Source organism: Ctenopharyngodon idella, chromosome 22, assembly GCF_019924925.1.
Source record: "Ctenopharyngodon idella isolate HZGC_01 chromosome 22, HZGC01, whole genome shotgun sequence".
NCBI lineage: Eukaryota > Metazoa > Chordata > Actinopteri > Cypriniformes > Xenocyprididae > Ctenopharyngodon > Ctenopharyngodon idella.
In genome coordinates, this window is record NC_067241.1 from 30,800,301 (window position 1) to 30,820,951 (window position 20,651).

The 20,651-nt window shown below is 41.4% G+C and overlaps 1 protein-coding gene across 8 annotated transcripts in view; it reads right to left on the bottom strand.

Annotated features, from left to right (window-relative positions):
* LOC127505170 (6-phosphofructo-2-kinase/fructose-2,6-bisphosphatase-like) overlaps positions 1–20,651 on the bottom strand; it is a 128,088-nt gene that overhangs the window by 30,867 nt on the left and 76,570 nt on the right. For 5 of the 8 annotated variants that reach the window (XM_051880545.1, XM_051880544.1, XM_051880550.1 and 2 more), the window contains 3 exons: positions 16,136–16,265; positions 11,748–11,810; positions 11,592–11,656 (listed from right to left, as the gene is read on the bottom strand). In XM_051880545.1, coding sequence (XP_051736505.1) covers positions 11,592–11,656; positions 11,748–11,810; positions 16,136–16,265 — 258 coding nt within the window. Of the gene's footprint in view, positions 1–11,591; positions 11,657–11,747; positions 11,811–16,135; positions 16,266–20,651 lie in introns of those variants that run through there. The other 3 variants (XR_007927627.1, XR_007927626.1, XR_007927628.1) reach the window with 2 other exon arrangements.

The window sequence follows — 20,651 nt, forward strand, 5'->3', positions numbered from 1 at the left end:
CCGGGGGTCAATGAAACCCTCTCGCTGCTGAAGGAGCACTTCTGGTGGCCGAACATGGGAACTGATGTCAGAAGGTACGTGCAGGGGTGTAAGGAATGCGCCATCTCCAAGAGCCCACGCCATCTTCAATCAGGCAAGCTCCTTTCTCTGCCCGTTCCCAACAGACCCTGGTCACACCTAGGAGTAGATTTTACCATGGATCTACCAGCTTCCAATGACTGCACCTGTGTCTTTGTTGTTGTCGATCGGTTCTCGAAATCATGTCGTCTGATTCCTTTGAAGGGACTGCCCACAGCCATGGAGACTGCTGAACTCATGTTCAATCACATCTTCAGGTACTACGGTATCCCCGAGGATATCGTATCAGATAGAGGACCTCAGTTCATTTCCCGGGTCTGGAAAGCCTTCTTCTCGCTCCTAGGTGTGACCGTCAGCCTATCTTCTGGTTACCACCCGCAGTCGAACGGGCAGATGGAAAGGAAGATCCAAGAGATTGGCCGCTTCCTCCGTACCTTCTGTCACGGCCACCAGGACACTTGGAACCAGTATCTGGGTTGGGCCGAGTACGCACAAAACTTCCTGCGGCAGCCATCTACTGGACTCACACCCTTCCAGTGCGTGCTTGGTTACCAACCCCCACTGTTCCCCTGGTCAGGGGAACCATCGGACGTACCATCAGTCGACTACTGGTTCCGAGAGAGCGAGAGGGTCTGGGACTCCGCTCATCACCAGCTTCAGCGAGCCCTACTCAGATGCAGGATGACAGCAGACCTTCACCGCTCCAACGCCCCAGCATACCAGCCAGGACAGAAGGTCTCGCTGTCAACCAGGGACATCCGTCTGCGTCCGCCCTGCCGTAAGCTGAGTCCCAGGTTCATTGGCCCATTCACCATCACCAAGCAGATCAACCCGGTCACGTATCAACTCCAGTTACCACCACAGTATCGTATTCACCCCACATTCCATGTCTCACTCTTAAAGCCTCACCACCCTTCTGTCCCTGTTTCCACAGAGCCTGGCGTAGCAGCCGCTGAACCCCCCCTTCCTCTCATCCTGGACGACGGAGCAGCCTACGAGGTTCGCGAGATCTTGGACTCCCGGCGCAGTGGTGGTCTGCTGGAGTATCTCGTGGCCTGGGAAGGCTATGGTCCCGAGGAGCGCTCATGGGTCCCCCGAAATGACATTCTCGACCCCAACCTGCTAGACACCTTCCACGCTGCTCATCCCAACAGACCTGCCCCTCGTGGAAGAGGAAGACCACCACAACATCGGGGTCCTCGGCCCTTAGGAGCGGGCTGTGGAGGGGGGGGTACTGTCATAGACACGCCAGGCTCCAACACCGTCCAATCACAGCGCACTCCATCACCAGAGTACTGATCACACGCACCTGCACCTCATCAGCACGGCTATCACCACCAGTACAAAAGACACTCACACGCTCTCAGCCACTGTCCGGTCTCGTTCGCATTAGGACTTACCTCCATGCTTACCTCAAGGACTCCAGTTGTTATACTTAACTGTCTCCAGCGTTTCCAAAGTCTCCTCCTGTGTTCCACGTCTGTGTGTGAGTGTCTTCAGTCTCCAGCGTCTCGTCTTACCATCGTCATCCAGGATCGTCATCTCTACAAACCACAAAGGACAGTATCACTTAACTATCACTCATCATTCACTCCAACTTCATCCATTTACTCACCTGCTGCACTGTTCTCTCTGCTGTGTGTCAATAAACACCATTATCTGTTACCTGCCATCTCCGACCCTTCTGTATTGTAACACCAGTCAGTTTAATCCCCATTTGAAATTAACGCTCTGCCTTAATTGAAGCTCTGTGAATGGACATCAAAAAGTGATAGCGATTGCAAACAGACTGGATGTTTGTCGACCACATTACAGTTTCATATATCTTTGCCAAATTATTTATTTTAAAGACATTGACCAAATATGGCAAACAATAGGACAAAAACAATAAACATGTTTCCCCTACTAAATTACCTTTTATTATCTATAATTATTAATAATAATATGTTTAATTTATATAGCGCCTTTCCCAAGCTCAAGTACACTTTACAAAAGCAGGAACATAATAGACAGTCATTTTAAATAGTCAAAGTAATTTCACATTTTCAATTAAGTGAACATAGACATTTGCTCAGTCCAGAAACAAAAATTATTGCAGTTGCATATCATGATACAATTAAGTACAAAAGCAGAGGCACATAGTGTAGTACTGAGTAAACTACATAGAAAATGGATAATATAAACAACAAACACAAAGAGTAGTAGACACAAGACAGATACACATAACAAAAATATTCTGAGAAAGCATTACAACTGGTAGTAAAGGATTTGGAAAGTGTCTAAGGAAACATATTATGACTGGTAGTAAACAGGTAGGTTTTAAGTTGTGATTTAAATTCAGAGTGAGGTTATTGCCCTTAGTGCCAGTGGTAGAGAGTTCCACAGCTTAGGAGCCATGACAGAAAACGACCTGGTGGTCTGCCACCCTACCATGGTGGTCATCTCCTCCGCTGGCTCTGCACAGGTGGTCTCCATCTCAGCTGGCAACACCAGGGCTACATGATGCTCCACTGGTTTTGCCAGGGTCCAGGTCTGCCTCTTCTCTATGGCCTAGGTCTACCTGCCATGCTCCAGGCCCACTTCCACTTAATGGGTCTGGCCCTCCATCCCTCCCCCTTGTCCTTCTTCATCCAACACCCTCCTGGACCTTTTTTTTTTTTTTTTGATTTAAGTGTGTTTAAAGGTGCAGTAAGTGATTTCTGGTAAATGATGTTGATATTTGAAAATATCAAAACTAAAACAAAACACGCTACCCAAAAGGATCACACCCCTATCTTGATGCCCCTGCCCCCACATTCACGTACACAATATGCAACACATAGTATAATCTGCTGTGCCTACCACCCCAGGGAATGATGTCATCAATAAGTGAAAGCTATTTGTGTTACTATGATAATTCAGGACAGGTCGAATGTCTAATTGTTATTTAGATCCTCTACTCCTTCAAACTCATCCCTTCCATCCCAAAAAACAAACACAGAATTCATGAACAGCTCCCTACATAACACAATATACCGGCGTGATGAATACGATGGATTGAACTGGAATAAATACTTTGAATGTTGCGATCCTATCGGGCTTATGATAGCTACCTGAATCGTAACAAAGCACTGTTTGCCAGAGGAGAACTGGCCCCCCCGACTAAGCCTGGTTTCTCCCAAGGTTTTTTTTCTCCATTCTAACACCTATTTGCCACCTGTTTGCCACCTGATGTCACCTGTTGGAGTTTGGGTTCCTTGCCGCTGTCGCCTTTGGCTTGCTTAGTTGGGGACACTTGACATTTGACATTTGATATTCAACAGTGCTTTGCATCTGCATACATTGACAGCATTTTGTTTAAGAGCTGCTGTGCAGCCAAAATTATGTACCATTTATCACTGTAAAGCTGCTTTGACACAATCTGCATTGTAAAAAGCGCTATATAAATAAAGGTGACTTGACTTGACTTGACACAATAGTCCAAGTAACTAATATATTACAAATGTGACAAGATTGGGGTTATAGTGATTACTAAAATGGGAACCAAAAGAAAAATCATATATTAGGAATATGTTATCTCACTTTTCAGACTCACTTTGGGAGCCGATGCTTGTAACAGGTGGTGGAGGAGGTTTAGATGTTCCAGGCTTATAATAATAATAATGCAAATGAACAAACAAGCAAAGATGACACACGAGTATATTCAAGCAAAAGACAGCATATCTTAGTTCTGTGAAACACAGCAAAATCAACATTATTCATGTGTCAAGAAGAAATAAAGCAACCTCAGAAGCTATAAAGCAGCTCTGCAGAAGTCATCATCCAGCTTAGTTCAGTTCTCATCCAATAGTGTCAGTGCAGTCAAATCAATAATATTGCTGAATATTAAGTGTCCCCAAATAAGAAAGACAAAGGCGACAGTGGCACGGAACGTAAACTCCTTCAGTCGGAAGGCCAGTTCTCCTCTGGCCAAACAAACCAACATGTGATTATGATTCAGGCTGCATCACAATTCAGATTGTGGATTGATATAATTCAAATATATAATCCAGTTCCTTCTGCTTGAAGATTACGATACTTTACTCCAGTATATGGTGGGGAGTCGAAGCTAGGGTCAGAGGACTTGTCTGGTTCTCATGGTCTTTGCTGAGGATCTGTGCCAATGGCTGTTGTGTTGCGAGGTCTTCACTGTGGATCCGTATCTAGGGATCGTCTAGTTGTCGTGGTCTCCGCTAACATTAGGTTTGACACCCGTCCGTAAAATAAAATAAAATTATATGTTCTGCATCAAATCAATACGGGATATGGTTTGTCCCGTATTTTACATAGGCCTACACATAGTTGAATAAACACAAAGATTTTGCATTGTGGATAATACTAATAGCAAATACAAAGAAACCAATTTCACAAGAAGTGGTAGAAAAATGGGTTGTGAATGGGTTTCCCTTGGGCAACTCTAATTGATAGTCAAATGTATTAAAATGAACGAGAAAATGAAAAGTTATGTTCATAACATTATGAAAGTAAAAGTAATGCTCCTAACATTATGAAAGGTAATTACTGTAAATGAAAGGTAAATAGAGATGAAACATTTAGTGGGAAAAGTTACTTTCTGATTCAACTGAAGTCAACTGAAAATATGCTGAATTTTTTATGGAAAAAAGTGCAGAATAAAGATCTGTTTAGGGTAGATAAGAATCTTGAAAATGTACCAATTACTAGTGAAAACAGTACAACCCCAATTCCAGAAAAGTTAGGACATTTTGTAAAATGCAATAAAATCAAGAATCTGTGATTTGTTAATTCTCTTGAAACTTTATTTAACTGACGATCGATTGCTCCTGTTTAAGTTTAGTTTATTTATTTTTAAAGCACATTTAAAACAGCCACACGACTGACCAAAGTGCTGTACATGAGTGAGATAAAAAAAACAATAATAATAATAATAAAACTAATAATAGAAACATAACAAAAGCAAAGATTAACAAGTATTAAAGGCTAAACAAAACAAATTAATTTTAAGAAGAGATTTAAAAACAGATAAGGAAGGAGCTGCTCTAAGATGGACAGGCAAGCTATTCCACAATCTTGGCCCCACCACCGAAAAGGCTCTATCTCCTCTGCGTTTTAGCCTTGAACAAGTAAAAGTAAATGACTGAAAGTAAATTAAGATTACAAGATCTTAATCTTAAACCAGGTCTTACTTGCACTGCCTGTCACATGCATAGTATAACTCTCTCTGTCAGCAACGAGGGATTCACATGTCATAAATGCAGGGAAATAGTCAGGCTGACAGAGAAAATCTCAGAATTAGAGACACGCATCCAAACTTTAATTTAGGATAGTAAGAATGCAAGGGCTTTAGATACTGTTTTGGATGCGACTAGCTTAGTGAACTCTGTACATTGTTCGGTTCCGGCTGTAGAGCCCGCGCAGCAGGGCAATTGGGTTGCAGTGAGATGGCCTAGTCGTGAAAAACACTGCTGTTCTGTTCCGATTAGAACATCAAAGAGGTTCTCCCCACTCAGTGATGCACCCACTGAGAATCCTGTTGAAAGTGCCCTAGTTATTGGTGAGTCTATTACACGGAGCGTGAAAATAGAGACACCAGCCACCATAGTCACATGATTGCTGGGAGCCAGAGCGCCTGACATCGAAGCAAATTTAAACGGGCTGGCTAATGCTAATCATAAATAAAGATTGTTATTCACGTCGGCACTAATGATGGTCAACTTCGCCAGTCGGAGATCCCTAAAATTAACATTAAGGAGGTGTGTGAACTCGCAAGTACAATGTCAGACACTGTAATTTGCTCTGGCCCTCTTCCTGTTCGTCGGAGTGATGAGATGCCATCACTCAATGGCTGGCTGTCTAAATGGTGTCCGCAGAATAATATAGGGTTCATAGACAATTGGAAAAGTTTTTAGGACAGACCTGACCTGTTGAAAAGAGATGATGTTCATACCTCCTGGGATGGTGCTGCTCTTCTCTCTAGTAATATAGCACATAGTCTTAGAGCTGAAACATGACAAATTGGGGACCAGGTCAGGAAGCAGACAGACTGGCTAAACCGGCCGTCTGCTAGCTGCCTCACATCACAGAAGTCAGATAAATCCCAACACATATAGATACTCTTTCACCTAGATATTATCACATAGAGACTGTGTCTGTACCCTGAATTAGTAAATACAAAAAACTTCCAAACCCATTTAAGGGTAAAAATTTAATTGATGTTCAACAAATAAAAAACAGAGATAATACCGATAAACAAATGATAAAACTTGGGTTGCTGAATATTAGATCACTTTCTTCAAAAGCGCTTATTGTAAATGATATTATCACAGACAATAATCTAGATTTGCTGTGTTTGACAGAAACCTGGCTAAAACCAGACGAGCCCTCGGAAAGGCAAAGGGGGCGGTGTTGCTGTAATTTATAGTAATATCTTCAGTATTACTCAAAAGTCTTTCAAATATAATTCCTTCGAAGTGATGGTGCTTTATGTAACGTTATGTAATGTAAGTGACAAATCCATTTGACATTTGTGCTGGCTACTGTATACAGGCCACCAGGGCACCATACAGACTTTAAAGAATTTGCTGATTTTCTGTTGGAGTTATTACTGGCTGCGGACAAAGTCCTTATTGTTGGTGATTTTAATATCCATGTAGATAATGAAAAAGATGCATTGAGATTGGCATTTACAGACATTCTAAACTCTAGTGGAGTTAGACAACACATGTCAGGACCCACTCATTGTCGTAATCATACTTTAGATCTAATATTGTCACATGGAATCGATATTGATGCTGTTGAAATTATGCAGCAGAGCAATAACATCTCAGATCATTATCTAGTCTTGTGTATACTACATTTAGCCAAGGCTGCAAAGCACCTCTCTACCACAAATATGGTAGAACTATCACTTCTTCCACTAAAGATTTCTTTATAAATAATCTTCCTGATCAGTTTCATCGCCTTAGCATACTATATAGCTTAGAAGAACTCGATGTTGCAACAGAAACTATTGACTCTCTCTTTTCCAGAAACTAGACTCATTTGCTCCTTTGCACTTAAAGAAGACTAAGGTAATTAGTCCAATGCCGTGGTCCAACGAGCACACTCGGGCTCTTAAGAGAGCAGCAAGAAAAATGGGGCGCATGCATTGGCATGGTTCAAATCATACTTATCTGACCGTTAATATGGTAATAATAATATAAAAAGTTCAATATGGAGTACCGCAAGGCTCAGTACTAGGACCGTTGCTTTTCACTCTGTACATGCTACCCTTGAGAGATATCATTAGGAAGCATGGCGTTAGTTTTCACTGTTACGCTGATGATACTCAGCTCTATATTTCTTCACGCCCTGACGAAACTTACCAATTCAAAAAATTAACAGAATGCATAGCTGATATAAACTATTGGATGACTAGTAAATTCCTACTACTAAATTCAGAAAAAACAGAGATTCTAATTATTGGACCAAAAACTTCTGAACGCCTAGAATACTGTCTAACACTTGATGGCTGCTCTGTTAAGTCTTCGTCGTCAGTTAGGAACCTGGGTGTGCTCTTTGATACCAATCTTTCATTTGAAAGCCACATTTCTAGCATCTGTAAAACTGCATTCTTCCATCTTAAAAATATATCTAAACTACGACATATGCTCTCAATGACAAATGTGGAACAGTTAGTTCATGCGTTCATGACCTCAAGGCTAGATTACTGTAATGCTCTACTGGGTGATTGCCCTGCTTGCCTGATAAACAAACTACAGCTGGTCCAAAACGCAGCAGCTAGAGTTCTTACTAGAACCAGGAAGTATGACCACATTAGCCCGGTTCTGTCAACACTGCATTGGCTCCCTATTAAACATCGTATAGATTTTAAAATCTTGCTAATTACTTACAAAGCACTAAATGGTTTAGCTCCCAAGTACCTGAGCGAGCTCTTAATGCATTATAGTACTTCACGTCTATTGCGATCTCAGAATTCAGGCCAGTTGATAATACTTACCGCAGGCGGTAGATCCTTTTCCTTTTTAGCACCTAAACTTTGGAACAGTCTTCCTAGCATTTTTCGGAAAGCAGACACACTCTGTCAGCTTAAATCTAGACTAAAAACACATCTCTTTAACCTGGCATACACATAACACATTATCTACCTCTAGAATTCAAATCATGTAAATTGTCAAACTGCATAAATTGGGTCAGCCGGAACACTTCCCATAACACCTGATGTACTCGCTACATCATAAGAAGAATGGCGTCTACGCTAATATTAGTCTCTCTGTTTATCCCGAGGTTTGCCGCAGCCTACCAGATCCAGGCCGTATCCAGTTGAGATGAAGGACCTGCGCCTAGACACAACAAAAACTATCCCCTGCGAAGGCCTCCTTCCCTTTCCTTTCCCTATGTATAGATAAAACTTTATCAAAATTATTCCAGTTCACATAGATCCACGGACACAACAAATTTTTCTGTAGTATGCAGACCAGACAGGTAATTTGGCGGTGTCACTTTGTAAAAAAGACCAAGAGTCTGCGCACATACACATTCAAACGTGCAAACCTATAGACTAAACACATAAATGAACAGCAAGAATGCATTAGAGGTCTTCAGTTTTTTCGGTAGGAAAGGTGTCATTAATGTTTTCATGGGCCAAATTAATTGTATTTTATAGATATGAACAAATTTTGATTTTGATGGCTGCAGCACACTCCAAAAAATTTGGGACAGAGGCAAAATAAAAGTAAAAAAAGACTACAAAATATCCAAGTTAAACTGTTTTGAAACAGTCCACAATTACCTGGTGAATTGGTAATAGGTGAGGGTAATAGGTGAGGTGTATTGTGCTTGGGTATAAAAGAAGCATCCACCAAAGGCTCAGTTCATGAGAAAATTGTCAAACAATTAAAAAATCACATTTCTCAATGCAAGATTGCAAAGTATTTAGTATGTAGGTCTTTCACCATCTACCATACATAATATTGTAAAAAAAAAAAAAAAAAAAAAAATGATTCAGGGAATCCAGAGAAATTTCAGTCCGTAAGGCATGGCAGGAGACCGTTGAATGTGCCTGACCGTTGAGCCTTCAGACGTCATTGCATGAGAAACCATGCTACTGTGTTAAATATAGCCATGTGGGCTTGGAAGTACTTTGGAAAACCGTTGTCACTTAACACAGTCAGCCGCTGCATCAAGAAAAGCAACTTGAATCTCTGTTACGCAAGGAGTAAGCTATACACAGAGTTCTCTGGGCCCGAACTCACCTTAGATGGTCCAAAAGACAGTAGAAATGTGTGCTGTGGTCAGATGAGTTCACGTTTCAGCATATTTTTGACATTTTTCTTAGTCCCAAAGATGAAAGGGACTATACAGAATTTCATCAGTGACAGGTGCAAAAGCAAACATCTGTCATGGTATGGGGGTGCAGCAGTGCGAATGAGTGAAGGTACATTGATGTGGAGGCATATATTGGGATTGTACAGAGACACTGTACTGCCATCAAGATGGGAAGCAAGACAATGCCAAACTTCATCCTGCCTGTGCTGCATCAGAGTGGTTTCATACTCTACAGTAGAGAGGATGTGCTTGACTGGACGGCCTGCAGTCCAGATCTGGCTCTTATTGAAAATGTATGTCCCATCATGAAAAGGAGAATCAGACAACGACGACCACGGACTGCTGAGCAGATGTGTTGTATCAGGCGAGATTTGGCAAAAATTCCACTTGCAAAACTGAAACAATTAATATCCTCAATTCCCAAATGATTAAAAAGTGTATTTAAAAGCAAAGGTAATGTGACACAATGATAAACATGCATCTGTCCAGGGGCGGACTGGTCATCCGGAGCACCGGGAGTTTTTCCGGTGGGCCGCTGGACAATGTAGGCTGGCCAGTTGCTATGGAAATATATAAAGAAGAAATAGATTTACGTATAATTCCGCCAGCCAAGGCAAATGCCCGCGTGGCCCACGACACAAAACAATTAACCTATTTAGCATGCTCAGTGCAGTGGTCTAACAGCACTCGTTCATGTCAAAATGTTTGAGATGGCCAATCAAATAAAAGAAGGCTTTTATTTGATTGGCCTGTGATTTCATTTGATTGGCCTGATGGGAAGGTTTACTCTTCACAGAAGTCGAGCCCAAGTGGTAATTCTAGCACTGCGTTTTTTAATGCTTGAAGAATTCAAGGTAAAATGTAAGTAGTTGAACATGACAAGGCTAAATACAGCAATATTTGCCAACTATTTAAGATAAAAATGTTAAATAGGGTGGCCATTTCTCCGGCTTTAGGTCGCACAGTTTGGTTTTAAAATACCATGTCCATCTACCGGCACAGCCTTGAGCCGGACGCTCAAGTATTTTATACTTTATCCAATAGTACATAATTAATAAAAAAGGTAATAAATTAATATATGCTAAGTTTAAGCTAATATTAAGTGACGTAGCCTACGTTAGACACAATATTTTCAATATTGAGTGTTTTTGCTCCAAAATAGTTCCAAACAGTCACAGCAGAACGTTTGCATCTCCGATCAACACAGTAGTATTTCATTCTTGAATAAGCCATTTTTAAATTCAGCATTTTTAATGCATCGCCCGAGTCACTGATTCAATGACCCATTCATAAAGATAGTAGGCTTGTTTGAAATGCATCGATGCTGCACAGACCGGCGTTTGACATCAAAGTACAGAGAAAGTGATTCAAAAGCATAAGGAGTTGTATGCTCTCCAAACACTCTTGCGGTACTTTGATGTCATAGACAGATCGGTCTGCGCAGCGCCGATGCATCTTGAGCAAGCCTAGTCATTTGCATCGTTCCTGAATGAATCAGCCGTTTTAAAAAATCAGTTGAATTAATGAATGAATTAATCAATTACTCATTCATAAAGACAGAAAGACATAAAGACAGACTTCCTATTTATAATTTATTTATAATTATAAGTATAATTTCATTTTTTCAAAGATTTCATATTTCTATATTCAATATATTTCTTTATTTAAAACATTAAACATATTACATTATTTATGCATTTGTAAATAGTATGTGTTAATAGAGCCACTTCAGGTGCAGCTTCTCTGCCACCTCTGCAGTGCAAAGATGGGAACAGATGCCATCTGGACTAACAAGTGCTTGCCTTAAATTAAGGGTTAAAACCCCCTCAGGGCTAGCATGGCCAACAACTCGAGGCAGTTGATGTGCCAGTGCAGTCGGGGTCCTGTCTAGGGTCCTGAGGCTACATGCCCATTGCATACAGTGCCCCAGCCCGCCAAGCCCTCGTATCCGGAGGTAGAAGGACCAGGACGGAAATCAGCTGTGGATGCTCTCAGCCTCTTAAAGAAGTATGAGAGCCACGACCGCAATGTCCCAATGGACACTCTCTCACAGTGAAGCATGAGCCATACACAAAAGCTATGGGCATGGCCCAAACAGTGCAGACAGATCGTGCCCATACTTTAAACTGGAGAATTGCACTGCTCTTTAGTTCAGAAGTGCTAAAGTATTAGAATATTACTGTGCTCACCATAGGTCTGTCTCTGTGTGTGTTCACTGCTTCAACATTCAGGAAAATGGACTCAACTTCACAGCCTGAAAACACAAAAGAAAAATAAATAATTTTACAGTCTAACTGATCTTTATGTAAACAGTTATATTTCAGAAGAGAATAAGAGAGTCTGACCATAGGCAACAGGAGTGAGTTTCATCACTGTGTGCAGTGGACACTTCAGATAAGGCAGCTCATCTAGAGTGATGTCAGGACAGAGCAGTCATTAAAAAGACTGTGTTCAGCCAAATTTACATGTACACTTTAGACTGATGTTTTTCTTTCAAAGCAATTACAAGAAAGTGTAAAACTGTAAATATCAGTGATCAACAAAATGTTTGTGAAAATTCTGTCATTAATTAATCACCCTCATGTCGTTCCACATCTGTAAGACCTTCGTTCTTCTTTGGAACACAAATTAAGATATTTTTGATGAAATCTGAGAGCTCTCTGACACCTCAATAGACAGCAATTTAATTTAATTTTTTTTAAGTTAAGTTTTGTTTTTGCGCACAAAAAAAATGAAGGTTGAACCACTGCAGTCACGTCAACTATTTTAACGATGTCTTTAGTACCTTTCTGGACCTTGAAAGTGGTGGTTAAATTGCTGTCTATTCAGGAGTCAGAGAGCTCTCAGATTTCATCAAAAATATCTTAATTTGTGTTCTGAAGACGAACGAAGGTCTTACGGGTGTGGAATGACATGAGGGTGAGGAATTAATGACAGAATTTTCATTTTTGGGCGAACTAACCCTTTATCTGGATTTTTGCATCGATTACTGATGGTCTGGTCTTCATCTAAGTCACAATTATACACAAACACAATCTGACTAATAACACACAAGCAGTTGTACTTTTCAGTTTTTTATTTGAGGACAATAAATTATCATAATAATAATTTGCAGTGCAGGCTGGAAAAAGTAAGTTAACCCCTGAATTTAACAACTTGTAGATATCTGCAGCAGCACAGCTTCTACCAAACCTTTCCTTTCACTTCATCAATATTTCTTGGTTCCCTTTCTGTTGGTCACTTTCGACGGTGTGTCAAAATACCGACACTAGGGGTCGCCCTTGAGAGCCCCAAACACCTCTGACGTATTCAAAAAATGCCAGTGGAATTGCTGTGTGGAATTTGTATGCCAGGCCACACCACTGGATATACGGGTACATACGGCAGCCGGCTTGCCCACACACTTCAGCTTTGTTCTTTGCTGCCTAAGCCACCATCTCTTGATTCTAAATAGAAGCTATTTCCATTCATCTCTGCAAAGAAATGGTTGCTGCTGGGGAGCGTCAGCGGCACATGCCAATTCACCCTTCGCCGGGAGTTTGACAGGCGATCTGACCAATCATGACGCTGAATCCACCATTTTGTCTGACAAACAAACCAGACAGGAGAGTTAATAAATTAACGTTGGAGGACTTAAACTTAAAAAACGGTGTATATTGATGTCTTTCTGCAGTTGAAACAACATAACTTCTAATGTTAATTCATGTTTATTACTAGTAGGAAGAGATGATCGGTTAACGTGCCACTTGAACTGAGATGCTACAGCATTCTGTCACAACACATTAAAGAGCCAAAAAACGGTATTTATTGTTCGAATTTCTTAAAAAATGACAAAATTTGAAAGGTGAGACTTTGTTTCATACCAAAAGTAACCTGGTACTGTATCTGTCTTGTCTGTCAGCGCATTGACATAAACCTTTATTTAACCAGGAAATAAAACTCTTGAGATTTAAAATCTCTTTTACAAGAGGGTCCTGGCCAAGATAGGCAGCACATTTAGTTGAACATATAACAAATACATTAATTTACATTTACAGAAATACACAAAATCACTCAGAAACAATTACAATCAAATGACTCAGAAACTAGATCCTTTAAAATACCCTTAAAATCATTTAGTGATACCAATTCTTTAAAAACGTAATTTGTCTTGCAACTGGTTCCAGTCAAATGGAGCAGCATAGCTAAATGCTCGTTTACCCATATTTGTGCGAACTTTCAGGATGTTTAAAAGATAATAGCCTTGTGAGCGAAGACCATAATTCTTTACACCTTTCTGAATAATACTCTGCTGTAAATACGAGGGAAGTAAACATAAGATGATTTTATATATAAATAAGTACCAGTGCTTGAGTCTACTAGATAACAACGCAGGCCAACCAACCCGAGAGTACAGTAAACAATGATGGGTAAGGGCTCTTGAATTAGTGATAAACCTTAATGCACCATGATAAACTGAATCCAACGCTTGTAAACAATGCTTAGGTGCCTGCATATAAATAATATCACAATAATCCAACACTGAGAAAAAAGTAACTGCTACCAATCTCTTTCTTGCTTCAAAAGAAAGGCATGACTTGACTCTAAAAAAAGGCCCAGTTTTGACTTTAATTTTTTCACAAGGTGCTAAACATAAGGCTCAAAAGAAAGGGAATCAGCAATTAAAAATCCCAGGTATTTATACTGAGGTACAACTTCAATCTCTGAACCTTGAAGAGTAGTAATTGAGCATGAATTTGAAAGTGCAGGCTTTCTTTTTGTAAACATCATAAGTTTAGATTTCTCTGCATTTAAAACAAGTTTTAAATCGCTCAGAGTATGCTGAACTGTATCAAAATCAGACTGAAGATGACTCAGTGCCTGGTCCAGCGTTGGTGCAGAGGAGTAAATCACCATATCCTCAGCATATAAATGAAAATTTGAATGTGTTATATTTGTCCCAATATTATTAATATATAAAGTAAATAATAATGGCCCAAGGACCGACCCCTGTGGTACGCCGGTATTTACATTCAGGGTACTAGAAGTAAGCCCCCCAATATTTATACATTGAGATCTATCCAATAAGTAATTAACAAACCATCCAACCGCTTTTATTGATAAACCTACACTAAGAAGCCTCTGCTTCAGAATTTTATGACCTACGGTATCAAAAGCCTTAGATAAATCAATAAAAAGAGCAGCACTATGGTTTTTATTATCCCATGAAACCATTAAATCATTTAATTTTGCATTTTTAATTTTTAAAAATTGCTGTGGATGTGCTATGTTTTTTTCTAAAGCCAGATTGGCAGTCTGATAGGACATTTTTTAAAGGATAGGAACTCTTAGGATAGGAACAAGCGATTCCAAAACCTTAGCTAAAATAGACAATATTGAAATAGGCCTATAATTATTTAGTACAGTTGGATCACCCCCTTTAAATAATGGCAGAACATAAGCAGTTTTCCAGATAGAAGGAATTTCATTTGTAGATAAAGAAAGATTAAAAAGATGAGTTAGTGGTGGTGTAATAAAGTCAGCTGCCAACTTTAAAAAATATGAATCCAGCTTATCTGGGCCAGCCAGTTTCTTACCATCTAAAGATTTAAGTGCCTTGTTAACCTCTAAAATCAAATACTTGATCTGCCTTGAAATGATTTACGCTGGAGAAAACACTGTTCGAATTATGTGACTCATGAAGTGTACCAGAGGCCACAAAATGTTTGTTTAAACAATCTATTATTTTAGCTTTATCCACAATTTTTACACGAGTCCTTAATAATACATGATGGAAATTCTGAATTTGATTTATTTCCAATAAGATTTTTAATATTTTTCCAATTTTTTTTTTTTTTTTAATTATTTAGATTTATTGGAAGTTTCTGAAAGAAAGTAATCCTAGTGTTGGTATTTCGACACACCACGTCTCTATTCAGGGAATAAGGGTTACACTAGTAAACAAGATGTTGTCTTGATTGTACAGCTCTCTTCAGGTCAATCCACAATCCAGCTCAGTTGGGTTAAGGTCAGGAGTTTGATATCCACATTGTGTACGCATCAAATGGGCAACCAAACACGCGTAAGCCATTTTCTATGCAAACATCAGAATTTTAGAAAATTAAATATGTGTAAACATTTTTTTTTAAATATGTGTGCATATTAAACTTGCTTGGCTCATGATAATTCCACTTTAAATTGTATTCTTAATTGGAGAAATCATGTTCTGAGTGCAAAATAAATACTTTCTGTTTTCATGAACAAAGAATGTTGCAGTTTGTAGAGTTGGGGGTCTTTTGCTTTTACCCATGAGTTCCTTATCTCTTTCAGGATTGTACATTGGATTCAAATTTCCATTCCTAGGGAGAGTAGTAACAGTCCTGAATTTTCTCCATTTGTAGACAACTTGTCTTACCATGGATTAACGAAAGCCCTGTAATACCCAGCAATGCAATGTCTTTAGCAATGCTGTTAGAGCCATTTCCTTGGACTCGGATGAAGATCACAACACTTTTTATGAGTAATCAATGCAGAAATCCAGGGCTGAGTTTCCCTAAAGCATTGTGAGTCAAGTAGATTGTAGAGACAATTGGTGGCTATTGGTTCTACGATCTACTTTGGCTTACAATGCTTTCGGGAATAGCAGCCTGATCATTTCAAAGGGTTTGCACTTTTTTTTTTTTTATTTTTTTTTTATGTACAGCCCAAGTATTGGAGTACATTAATGTTCCAGTAGTATGTTGTTTCACTGTACCTGCACTTTTGTCCAGGAAGTATGCCAGCAGACATCGCATGACAGCCTGATGACATATAACCAAAACATTCTCCTGGCGCTCAAGCTCCATGATTACAGGCTCTAAACGCTGAACCAGATCCTCATAGGACTGAACACACAAACACACACAAGCACTGTAGTACAAAACAAGGATAAAAACATATTACCCTTTTGTTGTTCTATAGGTTGCATTTAATGGACATGAAGGCAAGGAATTCCTTTGGAGTCGTTCTTTACTGTCCTCCAGTTCAAACTCCCTCTTACTATATCTATCCTCTCTCTAAATATTTTATCTTCCCCTAGTGTTCATATTTAGTAATAACATCACATGCAAACACAACACCTATCAGGGATGTGTTTCCCAAAAGCAGCCTAAGTGGCACCAGTGGTCTCTTTGTTCAGCTTAGCTTACAATGCTTTTGAGAAACACAGCCCAGGGTAGCATTTCCCAAAAGCATCTTAAGCAAGAAGAAAGACATGCATACAGGTTTAGAACGAAATGAGGGTGAGTTAACAAGGACATTAATTGTTGACTGAACTATCTGTCAGGACACAGACGGAGGCAGAGAGGTAAGTGAACAAAAGGTGTTTATTTGAGACAGAGGCACAGACACAGGATAGCGGTGAATGCAGGTGAGTCAATGAACAAGTACTTATAGAACAGTCACTTAGCTGATGAATAACAGAAGTTGTAATTGCAGGTGAAGGATCCACGGAGAACAGAGAACAGAAGACAGAAGATGATGGGAAGAAGACACGGGAATCTCAGGTGGGTATCGGGTAAGGAGTCCAGGTACGTGGTACGGGGTCTAACTCGACCCCGGGGAGCAGGGCAGTCCGGATGTTCAGCATGGAATCGAGTAAGGAGGGAGGGGTTGAGGATGTTGTGACGGTTGACCCAGTGTGGGGCTTTAACAAGGAGACATGGAATGAAGGTGAGATGCGATACCGTGCCGGTAGGTTGAGACGATAGGTGACCTCGTTGAGCTGCCTCTGTACGGTGAATGGATGTACTAGGGACTCAGCTTGCGGCAGGGCAGTCGGAGACGGATGTCCCGTGTCGAGAGTCACACCTTCTGGCCAGGTTGGTAACGAGGAGTGGGGCCCCTTCTGGCGTCAGCATGCCTCTTGTGTCTCTGAACTGCCTGCTGGAGATGGACATGAGCTCTGAATTCTAGACATACTCCGCCCAGGGTAGGAACTGGCTCCAGCTGTCCTGGTTCCGGTGGCAATATAACCTCAGGTATCTCCCAATTTCCTGGATCTTGCGCTCAGTCTGGCCGTTGGTCTGTGGATGGTACTCGCACTTCTCCAGCTTGAGGTAAAGATGGTTTGGCGTAGCTTCTCGAGGACCTGGGAGATGTGTTGATGATGTTCGGCCAGGTTCCGGGACCAGTTCCAGTTGGACAGGCCATATGGCATAACCCGGTATTCGTAGTGTCCAGACGGTGTAATGAAAGCAGTTTTCCACTCATCCCCCCAGTGTATACAAATGAGGTTATATGCACTCAGCAGGTCCAGCTTGGAGAATATGCGAGAAAGAGGAAGGGGATAACTGAACTTGACTGTCTGGGAGTTCAGGTGCCGGTAATCAATGCACGGCCTCAAGCCTCCGTCCTTCTTGGCCACGAAGAAGAAGCTTGAAGCGGCAGGGGACGTTGATGGTCGGATGAAGCATTGTTTTAATGCCTCCTGAACGTACTCCTCCATTGCCTTCTGTTCCGGGATGGACAATGGGTAAACCCTACCCTTGGGTAGAGTAGCCCCAGGCAGCAGGTCAATAGCGCAGTTCCATGGCCGATGAGGTGGTAGTTGCGTTGCTAACCGCTTGCTGAACACATCCTGGAACGCCCGGTATTCAGGAGGAACTTCCACTTGAAGGTTAGTTTCTGGACGTTCAATGGAGGTAGAGAGGATAGGAAGGACGTTGGAGTCGGAAGAAGAAGATTGGAGTTTCGAAGAAGACTTTCTGACAGGAGATAAACAGTTCTTGAAGCATTCATCACTCCACTTGAGGATCTCACCCATGTTCCACTGGATGTCCGGTTGATGTTGTGTAAGCCAAGGGCATCCCAGGATGATGTCCGCGGTGGAAACTTCCAGCACCATGAACGTGATTTCCTCCATGTGAAGACAGCCGATGCGGAGCGTCAGTGTGGGGGAGAAATGCTGGATGTGACCACGGCCCAGCGGCTTTCCTTGGATGATTTGTATGCGGAGATCCTGTTGGCATCGTTTACGGCGTACGTTCAGTTTCTGGAGAATCTGGTCGATGAGGGCTTGCGCTGAAACACAGACGTAAGAGTTGAGGATATGGACAGTAGTTCTGGTAAGAGAAGCGATATGAGCGGGCAGTTTTGTACTCACCGCTGGGCATGATGTTCGGATGGGACAGGCAGCGATGACATGGTCATCTCCCCTACAGTATAGACAGAGATGTTGCAGAATTCTTCTCTGACGCTCCACTCAGGAGCTCAGTCAGGAGATAAGAATCGACCTGTTCAGGTGCTGGAAGGGCGACAGATGGTGTGGCGGGCAGAGGATTGGCAGTGGGTGTGTGGAGTGAACATGCTGAATAGCGTTGGGCAACACGGATGGTCTTTTGGATCAGGTTTTCCAGCCCCATAGTATCATGGTACACAACCATTCACATATTCTTCACCTTGATGTAAATTGAAGATTTGGTCGTGTACAGAGAGATCGGCGGTGCCTTGTCTGAAGACTTCCCGGAAGTGGCTGAAGAAAGCGGCGATGGTGGCTGTTACTGGGGCGTTGGATTCCCAGAGGGGTTGAGCCCATTGCAGCGCTCGACCAGAGAGCAGGGAGATCACGAACGCCACCCTCACGCACTCGGATGAGAAGAGTTGAGATTGGGCTTCCAGATAGAGAGAGCACTGAAGGAGAAACCCACTGCAATCCTCCGCCGCACTGGAGAATGTCACTGGTCGGGCCATGGGACTGACAGAGGCAGCTGGGGAAGAAGCAGCAGGTGCAGGGTGAAGGAGTGCTTGGCGGACGGCGTGCACTAGATCTGCTGGGACTGTTGGTGAAGTGCTTATGGATGGCGGTTGAAGTGAGGATCGTACTGTGTCGACCGGGATCCCCGCCTGTGTCCAAGGTGCTCTGCATAGGGTCTTGTCTTCTGTCAGGACACAGACGGAGGCAGAGAGGTAAGTGAACAACAGGTGTTTATTTGAGACAGAGGCACGGACACAGGATAGCGGTGAATGCAGGTGAGTCAATGAACAAGCACTAATGGAACAGTCACTTAGCTGATGAATAACAGAAGTTGTAATTGCAGGTGAAGGATCCACAGAGAATGGAGAACAGAAGACAGAAGACGATGGGAAGAAGACACGGGAATCTCAGGTGAGTACTGGGTAAGGAGTCCAGGTACGTGAGACGAGACCAGACACTGAAGTAAAGGGAGTGAGAGTCTTTATAGTGTCTCTGATGATGAGGTGCAGGTGCAGGTGATTACTACTCGGGAGACTGTGAACGAGTGGGTGGAGCGTGAAGATCTGGTGACGATGCGTTGCCGTTGGTGGGTGTTGGCTGTTGGCTGTCACATACTGTAACACATGGTGTAAACAAGAGTAATAACAAAAATAAAAATAACTCTGACTGCAGATTTACTGCAGTCTATGGCCATGTGCCTACAGCTGATACACAGCCTGATATTAAGAAAAACAGCACAATTGTGAGTATTAACATAAAATATTGCTTTATACATCAAATTAATAAACAATAAGTTAAGTAACATTTTACATTACAAGTATTGACAGTTACAAATTGTTTCAAATGGAGCCAAGGAATAATCAACCATTTGCATCTCTGAACAACACTACATCCTGTGGAACGTGCAAACACAAAGCATACAAAAAATGAAATCTCCCATTGCTGTTAAGTATCAGCACCCTTGAAATGCTGTTTGGGCGATCAAAATCAAGGTCCAGAAGCGCTGTATAATTGTATTGTTCTTTCATACATGGTAGCTCAGGTGAGTTTTAACAAAGTCCCTTTCAAGGCAAGCCACGGCCTTCTTGGAACACACTCGGGCAGCTATTTTCTGTCATGCAAGTACAGAAACACCAAAAAAAAAAAAAAAGTGCCACACTCACATTTCAATAACATACATCAAGTGAGTAACAATATCTGAATCATATCGTTATTGGCATAAACAGTATCATAAACTATTCTTATCATCAAATTTCAACATTTTTTTGTATATCCAGCCAATGCATTTGTGCAGTGTAAAGCTAAGCACAAACCATTTTATGGTTATTTCTATGGTATCTGAAGCTAACAACAGCTGCTGCAGTGATGCTGTCATCAAACATCAAGAATCAATGCCATTTCTTTCATTCCAAAATGCATCTAATAAGAGCCTAAGGGAAGCTAAATGTGAATAGAAGGTGAATAGAAACTTTCAATTTTAGCCATAGTATCCATTAAATCTGAATTACTGAAGCATTTGAACATACATGAATTTGAA